General features: G+C 35.4%; 1 protein-coding gene across 4 annotated transcripts in view; it reads left to right on the top strand.

Moving 5' to 3' along the window:
• Window positions 1-15,002, top strand: part of LOC113091312 (transient receptor potential cation channel subfamily M member 3-like) — a 105,073-nt gene that overhangs the window by 44,386 nt on the left and 45,685 nt on the right. For all 4 annotated transcript variants that reach the window (XM_026256743.1, XM_026256740.1, XM_026256742.1 and 1 more), the window contains exons 2-5: window positions 12,864-12,943; window positions 13,332-13,533; window positions 14,241-14,454; window positions 14,676-14,800. In XM_026256743.1, coding sequence (XP_026112528.1) covers window positions 12,864-12,943; window positions 13,332-13,533; window positions 14,241-14,454; window positions 14,676-14,800 — 621 coding nt within the window. The remainder of the gene's footprint in view (window positions 1-12,863; window positions 12,944-13,331; window positions 13,534-14,240; window positions 14,455-14,675; window positions 14,801-15,002) is intronic.

The following is a 15,002-nucleotide window of genomic DNA, read 5'->3' as shown; positions in this document are numbered from 1 at the left end:
AGCAATTTAAGAATTTCTTTACACCAAAATTGCAGGCCTGTCTCTTCATCTCCCATTTGGTTAAAAATAATACAATGTATCGGTATCAGTAGTAATACTTGCACTCAAAAATGTGTGAGTTTCATTGCATTGAAAACAAATATCAATCCAATTGGTATTTGCACGAAGACTAGATGTTTTCTCAAAACTTTTTTTTTTTTTTTTTTTTTTTTTTTTTTGCATTTACTTTCAACCTAATTCAATTTCTAAGTGACTTTTATCCTATTTTGTTCAAAAAGTGTCAGTTCCACTTTTTAATAATCTAAGCGATTTATATATTTTAAGTGTGACATAAGAATCCAGTTTTTGTGGCCACTATACAGTATATAAGCTGATCTGATCTATTCATTTGTACCAGTCAGCTTGGTTATCCTGCCTGTCATGTTCTCTGCACTGTCAAGTCTTTCCAGGTCAATGTGTGGAGATATTTAGGAGAGGACAGCAGCCCTAGAGCTTCTCTGACAGTGTGATCAGTTCAGCAAAGAGCGTGTGACCGAAGCCAGTCTGAGCTGTGTTCATCCAGACCCCTGTCCAACTGCATTTCAGTCATTACATACATCATCATGAAGAGGCTCTCAGCTGGAAGCGTAGGTCTCTCCCAAAGTCTCCTGTCTCTATTCTTTCTTTCCCTTGGCAGATGACAGAAGCTGGGTTCAAAGGAAACAGACTGAGCACAGTGGAGAGCTAGGGTGGCTGGCACAAGTATAGTGGGTAGAGAGAAGGTTATGTAACACAATCCTCTCTCTCTCTTCCTGTGCCCAGAGGATGTGTACTTTGCCAACCTTACCAACAGTTTCCCTCCTAAAACCCTTGTGATTGTGCTGGTCTGTGTTCCACTGCATTATCACAGCAGTGACACGTGGTACAGTGCTTGAAATACGCTTGAATGATAAAGCTGGGAAATAGGTTTGGCAACGGTGCTGTGACGTCTTTGTGATGGCAGAACAGGAAGCCGGGTGATTTTTAGCTCTCTCTGAATTTGCATTTTCTTGTGTCTGTGATGCCTTCAAAATGGGACGTCCCAGTTTTAACTAGTAATATATGTTTTCAGGAAGACTTTTGTATTACATACATCAAGTGAAGTCAGTTTTATTTGTACAGTTTTACAGTTGAAATGATGTAATCATTTACTCATCCTAATGTTGTTCTAGACCTCCAGTGGAACCCAAAGAAGATATTTAGAAAAAATGCACAATAAAAGTCAATGGGGAAAAATTTTTCTCCATTGACTAAAATATCTGTTGTGTTCCAGAGAATAAAGAAAGTCATACAGCTTTGTTTTGGGAAATACTGTAATCTTAAAAATCGCTTATCAAACTCACTTGAAAACTAAACATGAACTGTCCTATAAATGTTATTTCTTGTGCTGAAATAGCATAAAAAAACATTTATGTTTGGTTCAGCCAATGCACATGTGCACATGTCTCTGAAAACTGATGAGCTGCAGTGTCATCTAGTAACTCGCTCTTTTATTTAGAAGGATGGACTTATTCCACTGTATTGCATGTAGTATTAGGAGTGCACTGTCTTAATATACAGTCTTTCATACTAGTCCCATGTTTTTTTTTATTTTTATTTTTATAAAACATTTTTGTGAACACCCCATTATATTATTACATTATATATACCCTATTTTACAACAGCATTCTAAGCTTGAGGAAAATTGCAGTCCTGATATATTGGTACATTTTGGTGTTGCTAATGTGCCTAACAGTACTTGATAATTATTTGACTTTAGGTTGAATCCTTGGTGTTGTAACAATGCCCTGTGCAGCAGAAGCTCTGCGGATTAGATTAAATTACAGGGTTGAAATGCAAATCAAAGCACACTGGTAGTTAGGCTGATTAATGAGAGGAATAAAAATAAAAATGACTATAATTTGAATCCCATATGTCATGTCATTACCAAAGTCCTCTTATTATGAATATTACATAGCCAAATACTGTTGTGCTGATGTCTCATATTGCTATAAAACTTTGGATGTAACAATGTAATGGCAGCTTTTATAGGATCGCTGTCTTGAGTGGGCTGTATTGTTCTGCTGAACTATTTTGCATTTCCAAATTCTGTACTGTAGATTCAGACCCTGAGGGCTCTTTTAAATGATGTTAAATCTGCAGCATGAATACATAATTCTGAAAGTAAAAACATGCAGCCTATTGTCTGAGTGTGTGCTTGTCAGTGCAGCGATGGAGGAGGAATGGGTTTTTCTCTGCACTAGCAGTTTTCCTCACCCTTTATTACAGACCCCAAATTGAAACTGCATTCTCACTTTATCCTCCAAATGCGGTCAGATGAAAAACCGCGATGCTGCGAATTGAGGGAAACATTTCTGTTGTGTGTTGGTATTGGGGGTTTTCTGCTTCCTTGCTTCTGTTTTCCTTCGTTCTTGACAGAACAGCTGCATCCCGTACGACCCACTGCAATGTGATAACCTCTAAAAGCATCTCTGCTGACTCTGAAAGTGTTTCAGGTCGAAGCAAGAAACCCCAAAATCCTGGCTAATGATATACTGCAGAAGAACAGTGGTTCGTTATGTTTGAAAGCATGAAACTGGAGTATGTAAGCTGTTTTCGCACTGTCCCTCATATTACAGCTTCAACACTTTTAATGCAGTATATTTAATCTCCTTTAACATTGGATTAGTGTTCTCAAGAAACAGCAATGGTAATGAGATTAAGGTTGAAGGAATGAAAGTCAATTATACCAGGGTGATTGCAAAGTGAGACCTTCTCCTTTGCCTGAAATCAGTTAAATCAAGGCTTCCATTTGGGGTGATATAATTGATGAAAGGATAATAATTTGGCCTTTGACTTCAAGACAAACGGTTGTTGAAAAAGAGAAAGAGGCACCACAAGATACTGTATGTAATTTCATACCCGATGCTGTTTAATTGAATGTTTCTCATTAGTTTATAACAATAGACCATTAGTTGGTTGTCGTGGAAGAGTGCCTCCTTGATTAATGCTGTTTTCAGAGATTATTCTGCCTTGACCTCCATTCAAGGTTACAAAGGACAGAGACGGATCCACTCTATGACAGACAGATAAGGCAATGCCAGTCACCATTCATTAAATTTGGTGATATATAATGTACAGTAAATCAGTGAGAAAATTACTCCTTAAAGGGACCGTTCACCCAAAAAAGAAAATTGTGCAATTATTCACTCACCGTAATGTTGTTCCAGACCTTTATGACGTGAAGTTAGGAATGTCTTGATCAAGGTTTTTGTGCCCCCGATCCAATCTGAGATATTGAATATTAAAAAAAAACACATAATAAATTTTGGAAAAAGCACTAATATTACTCCAGACTGAGGAAAATCCAAAAACAAATGACTAGTTTCAAATAAAAAAAGCAATGTCAATGTTATTTTTTTATCTTATATATATATATATATATATATATATATATATATATATATATATATATATATATAATCTTTACAGTATAAAATATGTTAATATTTGTAATGAAATATTTCTTTAACTTAGTTTGATATATTTAGTCACCGAGGGAGTGACCATGCTGTACATGCAGCTAAAAAACTGTAAATATGACGTCTTATTTTGATGTGTTGTGACAAGCGTTTGGTGGTCAATACGACCTCACAATTCGCTAAGTGTCTGTCTTCTGTAAACCTCCCGCATTTTAATAATCGCTGCCGAGTGAGAACACTTCCATTCATGGAACAGAGGGTGAGAAGAAGGGAGAGGAGAGGAGTGGCTCATTATTACCAAGGAAATTGAGGGTGACTTTGGCAGGGAGAAAGGTAATTTCACACCTTTCACTTCCTGACATGAAAATAAAGTCCAATACTCACTCGATTAAAAGAAATGGGAGTGGGCAGAATGGAAACAACCTCCAAAAATGTCTGTTGCATTTCTGTTCTTCTGTTGCATCCATCCATTAAAGTTAAAGCGGTTTGAGGTTTTTGTGCATATGTAGGAGAATATCAACATCATAAGGGTTACATCCAGTGGTATATGTTAAGCTATTTTTACACATGTATGTGTCTGTACAGGTGTGTGGGTGTTTGGTAGAATGTCACTTAAGAATTTGTGTGTATGTTGTATTTTAAGCTTTCTGAACAAAACATAACCCTGCACATACAGTACATACAAATACTGTAATGCATAATCCTGCAGGTGGAAATTTATTGTGAATGGATGTTGGATGTTTTTCCAGGAACATTAAATCAAGTGATATACCTGGCAAAAAAAAAAAAAAAAATGCAGATACTATGTGCAATACCGATCACTCCGTGCACAGCAGTGCTTGTAAATGGCATGGCCTGTCAGTCATGTACAGTATGTCACTTTTTCAATAATTGGCTGTCCCATTTTAGAGCTTGTCCAGTCGTCATATTGAGACGCTGAGCTTCCAAGCAGAATGAGAATTTAATTGGCTCCCTTTCAGTTCATGTGTGTGAATTTGAATTATCTATCTATCTTTCTGTCTATCTATAGATCTATCTGTCATTCTAAAATTCCCTCCATTTCTGTTTACATATATAGTTCTATCTATCAAATGTTGTTTATCAAATATCGTTTAATCTATTGATAATTCTGTCTGTCATTCTGTAGATCTATCAATCCATCATTTTGTTTATTGTTGTATAGTTCAGTAGTTTGAGCATCTTTTACACTGACCCCTGGCCATTGGGCATACATTACCTTATTGTCGGGCCCTGATCCATCTATCCATCCATATAATTTCTTTCTGTCATTCGTTCGGTAGTTCTATTGAGCAATTGTTCATTCTGTCATTCTGTAGTTCTATCCATTGTTCTGTCTGTCGTTTTGTTGTTCTATTGATCATCTGACAGTAAGGCCTACCATTCTCTCCAAAACTCTCAAATAAAGTGATATCAAGGCAACATTCAAATTTTGTCATACAAATCTTTGCTTTTCTAGTCATGAAGTACAGTCATACAGTATGAGTTTCTATGAATTTCAGTTCATTTTAATTCTAATTCATTACATTTAAATGTTATTTGGACTTGCACAAAGAATCCTAATCAGATTCATGTAGGTTAAAGTGAATCACAAACAACATGTATGTACTTCTTTTTCCAGTTCCCTGTAATTTTTTTATGAAATTATATGGGGAGTCTGGCTTCTCATGCAGTCATAAAGCAATTGTAACTGCTGTGATATTTGGAGCACCATCCATTATAACCATTAACAGCTTGGTCCATGAAAATGTGATATAATATTGCAAGAATTCAGTATGTGTGTTTTATAAATATAGGTCTGCTTCACTCAAGGCACCAATAAGCAGGTACCAAATAACACCATATGCTGTAATCATCAATCATCTTTTCCTGCCAGGCTAAACAATGTTCTACATTTTGGTCGACTTAGATCTTGTCATAAGGCTTTGCCAATCTGTCCGCTGCTGAAAGATGAATTTTTCATCTTTCTGCCAAGAAGAGAGAACGTTTCTGACAACTTTCATCTACTGTAACACTTATCATTTTGTAGTAATGCTGTGATAATGACAGCATAGAAGTGTAGCTGTTCTCTGTCTCTGTCTCTATCTCAGATAGGCAGGGAGAATTAGGTCCTCATGGAGTCATTGCACAGAGGCAGAATGGTCATGCCACAAGTGATTATGAGCTGGTTGAGGTGGCACATTCTGGGACTGGGGAGGCCTATGGGAAAGGGAGCCCATGCTTATTCTGCAGGTCTACAGATGGATTGTCCTCGACGTGGTTAAACAAGCTCTGTCTCCCTGCTTTAGTCGCTCAATTACTGCTTATGTGTGCCTATCGCTTTCCCTACACACTGCACACACACTTAGTAGCTTATTTGTAGTCACACACACTTGCTCATGGTCTGTAACTTATTTTTCTTTATCTACCTTTCCTTCCGTAACGTGTGACATTCTTTCTATTATTGCATGAAGAGACTCTGCCAAGTTATGGTCATTATTTTATGCAGACTAATCCTATTCTGCCTACAGGGATTTGCATTTCTCAGGAACTGGCAGGATTTTATACCAGCTTATGTTAGTTAGCCTTTGTTTGATAGAGGCTTCTCAAGTAATACAGCACTACTTTGTGAGCCAGGAGAGCCTGTACATATGAAATCAAATGCTGATTGAATTGGCTTCAGAACATTGCTGTGGTTGTGGAACGTGAGTGCATCCATAAATACATTTGTAGAGCGCCTTAATGCTTTGAAAGGAAACACACTTGGGTGTTTTGGCAAGGCATAAAAAATAAGAACAGATTTACTTTTTTAAAGGCCTCTGTGATGTGAAATATCTTCACTGGAATTGGTCTTTGAACAGCTACATCTAAGACCTGGCATTAACATGCATTTTCAATGATCGTAATTAATGGAACCACTTTTGGAGATGGTCTGGGATGGATTTTGAACACATTTAATGTAGGTTCTGATTTTCCCACACAATTTAATCAATAATATTTGATTATTTAGCTAGATTGGAATCTCATTTCTATCTGCAAAGAGAGTTCTTTAATACTTTTTCTTGTGTTTGCTTGCTTCACTTCTAATTGCTATTAACATCCTATATGTCATGGATTCATAAAGATGGAAAACATTTGCTTTGTGTGTAGAAGTCTGATGGGGACACTTTAGCTTTTTGTTTTATGTGCAATCCTGCAAAAACTTGTCCAGATACTACGCAGATGTGAAACGCATGTTAATGCTAGGTTTAAAGGGATCCCATGATTGTCTGCCTGTGTTGTTTAGAGTCACTTCTTTTCTTAAGAATAATAGGAAATACATTGCCTTATGACTTCATGCTTTACATTTTTTGTAAAGAGGGTTTATTCTGAAGCCCATCAACTTTGTACATTCTGTAAATTATCTTTGGTAAGTGATGTAACTCTGGGCAATACCCTTCTTTTTTTTCAATTCTGCACACACGTAATGTTTTGAAACGTTCAGATGACCACAGAACAAACCGTTTAAGACAGTCACTAAAGCTGGGTGTATTACATACACGTAGCACAAACACACACATGTACACACATATCTCTCAGGGAAGGCATGATCCCCTGCTTGTTTTCATGCCAAACTGAGCAGCTAAGCCACAGGATGCTGAAAAGGAAGAGAACAGGAGAGAACTGTCTCTGTGCCTGTCAAAGATTATAGTAGATTATATTGACAGATATTGAGTGTGCGTGTGAAAGAGAGAATGTGTGTAGTTGCAAAATGCAAATGTATATAGGACTTTTTCCTAATAGGGATTTTATTATAGATCAGAGTCTGTTTGATTTTTGCTAGAAGGCAGTTTTAACCGGTTTAACCTTTCTGGTCCAAGCTGTTTTTTGCTGATTAATGCTAGTTTGATGGTAGTCTGGCTGGTGGACCACCATAGCCATGTTGTTTACCATCAGAATTAGACTTTTAAAACTGGTTGGCCAACATTGTTTAGGCGGTTGAATACGATATTAGTCTTTACCTTTGTTTTTTGAATTCCATGTTTACAAGTATGGATCTAAATAGTGAAAGTAAACTTGGAAAGCCATCTTACGTTCATTTACAGTATATACTGTAGGGTATTTGTGTGGGGGAAGGGGTCTGTGTACACATGTGCATCAGATGACAGCAATCAAGTGATCAGTTTTCTATGCAAATTTCGGCAGTCAACCTTCTGAGTAAATTTGTGTTACCTCTAGGTGACCTTGCAGATGCTTCTATACTTAATGGAATGGAAAAGCCTTTTCTTGTACCTTCTCTTTTTTTCCATTGAAACCTCTTGATCTGACCCCTCTACGGAGGCTCCCAAATCCATTTACAGGTATTTCAGTGCCTGAAGAAGATTGTTATGATCTCATCCATCCTCAACTCAAGCCCATTAGCCTGGGAGGGATGCACGTCAATTACAAAGGCTGTACAATGTGCATGAGAATTGTCATCTATGGAATGGAATATAAGATACAAATAGGGATTTTTTACCTGCTGGATTCACAGTGTTGCAGATTATATAGCCTACACGAGCCTGCAACACTGTAAAAGTTTGTAAATTGTTGTGTAAAATTATTTAGCATTCAATATGCAGCATATAGTTTAGATGTTTATAGTTTTAGATAATGGAAGTTAAACATATACTACTGTTTAATAGTTTGGGGTTAGTAAGCTTGTTTCAGTACTTAAAAAATGAAAACTTTTATCCAGAAGTTATGCATTAAATTGTAAGTGGCAGTTGTTTACAGAAGATTTATTTATTTTTGAACTTTCTATCTTTTTTTTTTTTTTTACCACAAAAATAAATAAATAAATTTTAAAAAAAAATCATGTGAGAAGGATCATGTGACACTGAAGACTGAAGTAATGGTGCTGAAACTTACGCTTTGCTGTTGCAGAATTAAAATACATTTTAAAATATATTAAAACAGAAAGCAGTTTTCAAATTTTTTATTTCAATTGTTTTATTGATCAATTCAAAAAATAGTTCAAAAACATTAAAAACATTTTACTGACCCAAACATTTTAAATAGTAGTGTTTCTAGATTAGTTCATATTTTATGAACAGTGATTACTCAATTATTTACTATACTGATTAATCTATGATGCATAAAGTATGTAGCTTGCCAGCGTGCCATTTATTTTTTACAAAGGAGCTTAACACTGCTACCCAGTATCACTGGCATATTGAACTTTACCTGGGAATATATCTTGTTTTCACAGGGGGGACAATGATGCCAAATTTAATTATTATTAATCTTACTCTGTTTAACCTGAGTAGCACTCTCTATTCCCTGTCCAGAATCACTGCAGCCCATGGAGAGATCTTCTGTGATGTTATAGATGTTGCCAATACTCTATCATGCAATGCCCCTGTATAAACAGTCTTTAACTAATCTGCAGAAGTTTTAATTAACCTAAAATGTGGAGAAATGAAGCTCTAATCTACAGTAAATGAACTCACAGTGGAGTGCCTTTATTAAGATCCCAACACCTCAGTATGGGTTCGGGCAGGGAACGGAGTCAGGTGTTACCAATGACAGCTGTCAGCGTTTTAGGAAATAGTAGAGCAAAACTATTTGGATGACTTAAAGTCATTCATTAATAGGTTGAACTAGTAGAGCAAAACAGTTTGTAAGAAATTATTAGTCATTCGTTAATAGGTTGATTCCCATGAGAAAGTATGGCTCTGTGTTTCTTTCAAAAACATTGCTTTTTACCTTTACATTTTTGTATATATATATACACTTAAATTATTATTATTTTAATAATATGCATTTAATATTTTGTTTATTTTATATATACTTACAATAAATAAATTAATGTAAATTATCTATATAAGAATTAATATGGGAATATTATATATTGTATTGTATTATATTTTCATTGTTATTTATATTTGTATGTATTGTTTAGTCAAACTATATTTGCTCATCTTCACAGTAATATTTAATTTATTTTGTTAAAAAAAAAATATTCTGACCTGTGAAACACCTCTATTAATGTTCAACAACAAAAAACATTATTATTCAGTAAATATACAATTTCAGTCCATAAATGATGAGGTAAAATAAAAGTGACACAATTTGACCTCAAATGAGCATTTTATATGTGATCTGCTAAAAATAGCTCATACAGCACATATCTGAGGTCTCACCCTCACCACAGGTCTTTGAGCTCCTCATCCGGGAGGAGAAACATGATGGACAGCTTAGGATTCCATCTGTCTCTGACTGCTTTGCTCAGACTGACACCTTTTCACACAGGTGACAGGTGGTGTATCAGCACTGTGCTGGTGTATTTGTGTGTGCGTTATTTCAGTAAATACAGTGGGGGTGTTATGTAAGTTCGGCAGGGCTGTTATAATTACCATATGTCAAAAAAAGAAGGTGACGGCCATTGTTAATCTCCCCTCGACCAAGCGATACTTTGATCCTCCCCCGTGTAACTCGTTGTTGGTGTTGTGTGAGGTGATTGTGAGGATTTTGCTGATGCACAGAACTGATTCTGACAGGCCTTGGGGTGATGGGACAGACAATGGCCTCAGTCAGAATAATCAAGATTTTCTAAACAACAATGCTAAAGAAAAGTGTGTTTTCAATGTGTCACAGTGTGTGTATGATTGTGAGAAAGGGAAACATGGATGTTCCCATCTGGATACCGCTGTCGGGAGTTTGTTATTGTAGGGGTGTCAAATTGGGTTAGCCGAACAGGATTTGAGAGGGGCGTCTCAACTTTCTTTTTTTTTGTCTGTGAGACTTTCAGAAGGGATTAATCCTGAAGTCCCGACACATTCAACTTCAGCTAACAAGGCCACAAGCACGCGTGTTTGGCCTCTAAAGTCCATAGCCTTTCAACAGTACAGAAGCTGCCGCTGTGAAAATTTGGATTGCAAAATTATGATAGTTAACTGTCTTCTGGATTTATTTATGAAGATGAAGAAAAAGTGCAGGTAATTTTTGAATATTTTTTTTTTTTCTATTTTTGTCTCAATTTAAATGACACGTTAATAATAAAATAAATATTATTATAATTTTAATTGCACATTTTTAAGAAAAATAATAATTACAGTTTAAGTCATTCAAATTGCCTTTTTAAAGTTAAAACAATTTGCACTAACTTTGCCTTTGGCCATTTCGCTTCTGAAATGTTTGAATCTACTGTAAAAAATCATACAAAACAAAAAAGCAATATAAAAAAAATGTATACGTCTTTTCTTTCCCAGGTAAGCCCTCCTTTTTTTTTTTGGCTTGATAATACTTTGAAAAGTTAAGGTTATCTGATGTAACCGATGTTATGTTTTTGTTTTCTTTTTGGCTTTTGTTGTCTACATGCCCAAAAGCTCCACTTTCCATAACATTACCTGTTGGCACCGATCCCCTATAGATTGTAAGATATTTCCAACAAGGAGCAAATCTGTTCTTTGCTTCTCAGGGGGCAGATCCTGAAGACAAATCTTAATTACACCACAAGCTTTTGGCAGCTCTCTGCTGTGACTGGAGATCCCTGTAAATCATGTCAACACTCACAAACAAGATGAGAAAGAAAGAAAACAAGAGTATGAGAAGTTTATGAGGTCTCTTCAACTAATAATTGTTTTGAATGTGTGCTACATTTCTTGATATCTTATATAGCTTACCTAGTCCTTTATCGCATTAAAACCACACACAGGAATACACTGGAGACCAAACTGATTTACTGAGCAGAATTAACAGAATTACTGAGATATCACGCCTTGGGATCCCAGTTGGGTATAATATAATTTGACTGTTACTTCCCAAACTATTTTATTTCTCTTTTGCTTTTATATTAGCACATTTGGCTCTGCAGTCTTCTGTTAACCCTCATGTTCTTTTGATTGTATGTTGTTGATATTAGGGTTTAAGAGACCCCAGTGCTGTAGGAATGGAAATAATAGTAATTTTACAGTTTACTTTTATTTTTATTTTTCCTTTAAATTCTTTTAATATGTTCCTCTGACCAGGGTTATTATAGTTAACTAAAACCAGAACCATACAAAATACAAAAAAATAGTATTTATATATATATATATATATATATATATATATATATATATATATATATATATATATATATATATATATATATATATATATATATATATATATATATATATATATATATATATATATATATATATATATAAAAACAAATTAACATTTGAAATTTTAGTTTACTGTAACTTAATGTTCTAAAGTAACTCAAACTGAATTATAAATTAATTAAGAACTATACATATATTTAAAAATATATACATAATTAAAAACTATCTAATCATATAACAATGACAAAAACAACACAATTACTCATAAGGTAATTACAATTAATATGAAAATGCAGAATATAAAAATAAATTCAAAATATTGATAAATTATAATAAATGTCAATCACACTAAAATAACACAACCTGTGACCCATTAAAGCAGATATTATTAAGATCTAACTTTTCTGTTTTAATATGACTGTTATCTAATAGAGTATTTTGTGGTTTCTGTTTGTGGTCATTTTAACACATTATATAATAATACAGTTAAACAAATCAAAATAAACAATGGATGTGCTCCTGCTATATTTCACACTGAGTGAACATTATCATGTGAAAAATTGTTGCATTTATTAGAGATGAATGAAATATTGATTATTTTGTAATGTTGGCACATCCATAACATGAATCAATGTTTAACTGGGATCTCTGAAAGTCTAAAAGTAAGTAATGTAACATTCCAAAAATGAAACGTATTAATTTTGTTTCTAATTAGTTCTCATAAGATTAGTCATTAATGGCCTCAGGGTCTCGAAGACCTCAAACAGAAAAGGTTAATGCATTGCTTTTGACTAACACCAGAGCAGAGAGCTGTTCTCACAGCAGTTCTGTCAGAAAGCATAGAGTTCAGTCAGATCTACACTATCCATGTTCATGTTGGCGTAATGATGTGGGAATGTTGGTGGTCATCACATGGGGGTTTCCCTGATAAAGCTTAACCCCAGTACCCCCTCCCTCTCTCCCTCAGGCTAGCTTTTTGTAAGAGTAATGATGTACCATAGGAAGTATAGTTGTGGGGTAAGTGCCTGTGTAACCACTTGCTGTTTTTGAGGTGCGTTCACAGATGGTTCTGCTGTTGTAGAATTAAAGCAAGCTATTCAAGCAAACAGACAGTGTGTTCATTTGATAATAGGTAATCCTGTCTACTAAAACTGGACTAAAGTACGATAAAGCTCTAGTTTCTGGTGCCGCTGATCAAATGTGTACTTTGGTTATTTTTAGTTTGGGATTTACTGGTCTCTTAAGTGGATGCAGGAAGCGGACATTTCTACCTCTAGTGATTTCTGCAACTTATGTTTATTGTGTTTCTCCCCAGGCACAGAAATCATGGATAGAAAGAGCTTTCAGCAAGAGAGAATGTGTGCACATTATTGTAAGCACCAAAGACCCCCATAGGTGAGTACCTCAAATTCTGCAGTAGTCTGTGCAAATCACGCAAATAGCACATTTTAACTGCATTTAGATGTACCCAAATGTGTTTGTACTATTAACGAAAGAGAAATTGTTCTTCATTAGTGCGGCGTTGTTTGAAGCGGTTAGAGCATCTAAAGATATAATCACACTGTGGAGTGAGGAAACACTTCAAAATATGTCTGGCTTCTTTTATAGACAATTTTATGATGTGAAGAATTTGTTTTACAATAATTAATCTGGCACTGGAATGTAAATCTCAAATACTTTTGAAATCCTCAAGTAATGTCTTTTCTAGATCACTTGCTGACAGTTTTGACTTCTGATTTGAAGGACATTCACTTAATTTCTCACTGGTTGTGTTCTGACACAGGTGCTGTTGTGGCCGTCTAATTGGTCAACATATTGGCCTGCCCCCCAGCATCTCCTCCAATCAGAATGAGAAGTCAGAGCGTGTGCCAAAGAATGACAGCTTGTCAGAGAAGTGGTCCATCAGCAAGCACACCCAGCTCAGTCCCACTGACGCCTTTGGAACCATTGAGTTCCAGGGAGGTGGACACTCCAACAAAGCAATGGTAGACTTATTCAGTCTCTTGTTAACAATGGTTTGATGTTCAAAGTGATGATAACCCTACAAAATATTACTTAAGTAAGATAAAATATTCATGAACCTTTTAGAATTTAATTCCTTTTGTGAGGCAGTTATTAATGTCTGTAGATCCTGCCAGCTTAGAAGTATTATCCATTCTACTGCTGTAAAGAGATGTGCAATATTTAAGAGGATATTCAATCAGACAATGTGTAGGGCGGGACAATTATATTAGGAATTTATTGAATAACGATAAGTGGACATTGCATACAGATATATATATATATATATGTATATATATATATATGTGTGTGTGTGTGTGTGTGTGAGAGTGTGTGTGTGTGTGTATCATGATTTCCACAATAATAATAAAAATAAATATTTATTTAGCAACAAATCAGCATATTAAATAATATCTGAACAATCATTTGACACTGAAGATTGGAGTAATGGCGGCAGAAAATGTAATTAAAACAGGAAAACAAAAATAGGAAGTTTTAAATTGTAATAATATTTCACAATATTAATATTTTACTGTTTTTTATGAAATAAATGCAGTCTTGTTAAGCAAAAAAGACTTCTTTCAAAAACATTAAAGTATCTTACAGACTCAGACTGCAACTTTTGAATGATATTGTGTCATCTTAGATACAGTATACTCTTGTCTCAAGATTTACTTTTATGTTTTGTCAGTATGTACGAGTTTCTTACGACACTAAGCCAGACTTACTGCTGCATCTGATGACGAAGGAGTGGCAGCTGGAGCTTCCCAAACTGCTCATCTCTGTTCATGGAGGACTTCAGAACTTCGAGCTGCAGCCCAAACTCAAGCAAGTCTTCGGCAAGGGTCTCATCAAGGCGGCCATGACCACTGGAGCCTGGATCTTCACTGGAGGAGTCAATACTGGTCTGTACAAGAGTGTGAATGTATCTTTCCGTTTAATTAAGATTTCGATTAGATTACTCTTATTAAGATTCTGAGCAATGTTTGTCAAAATGATAGGCCTAATGATATCTAAACTTCTACAGAAGATCACGTGTAACTGTGTGCTCTCAATGTCCTTGATGCATTGTGCGATATCTCTCACACTGCTATCTGTTCCATTCTACACCCTTCTGCCACCCAAGGAGTCATAAGACATGTTGGTGATGCTCTAAAAGACCACGCTTCCAAATCGAGAGGGAAGATCTGTACTATCGGTATTGCACCCTGGGGGATTGTGGAGAACCAGGAAGACCTAGTGGGGAAAGATGTAAGTCGCTTGACTATAGCTAAATTGAGTAACTAGGCTCTTTTAGTATAGTTTGTTTTTCTAAATGACCAATAAGACTCAAGTCTCTGGCTCAAGTCAGGGCAGATTTCACAAAATGTGCTTCCATTAAATAATGAGAGATTTTAATTGATATATTCATTGGATTTATTATTTACGAGAGCAAATCTCCAGATCACTATAG

The sequence above is a fragment of the Carassius auratus genome, unplaced genomic scaffold, assembly GCF_003368295.1.
Source record: "Carassius auratus strain Wakin unplaced genomic scaffold, ASM336829v1 scaf_tig00214183_4049273_7079891, whole genome shotgun sequence".
NCBI classification, from domain to species: Eukaryota; Metazoa; Chordata; class Actinopteri; order Cypriniformes; family Cyprinidae; genus Carassius; species Carassius auratus.
The sequence above is the reverse complement of the archived record's forward strand: the minus strand, read 5'-3'. Positions and strand labels throughout refer to the sequence as shown.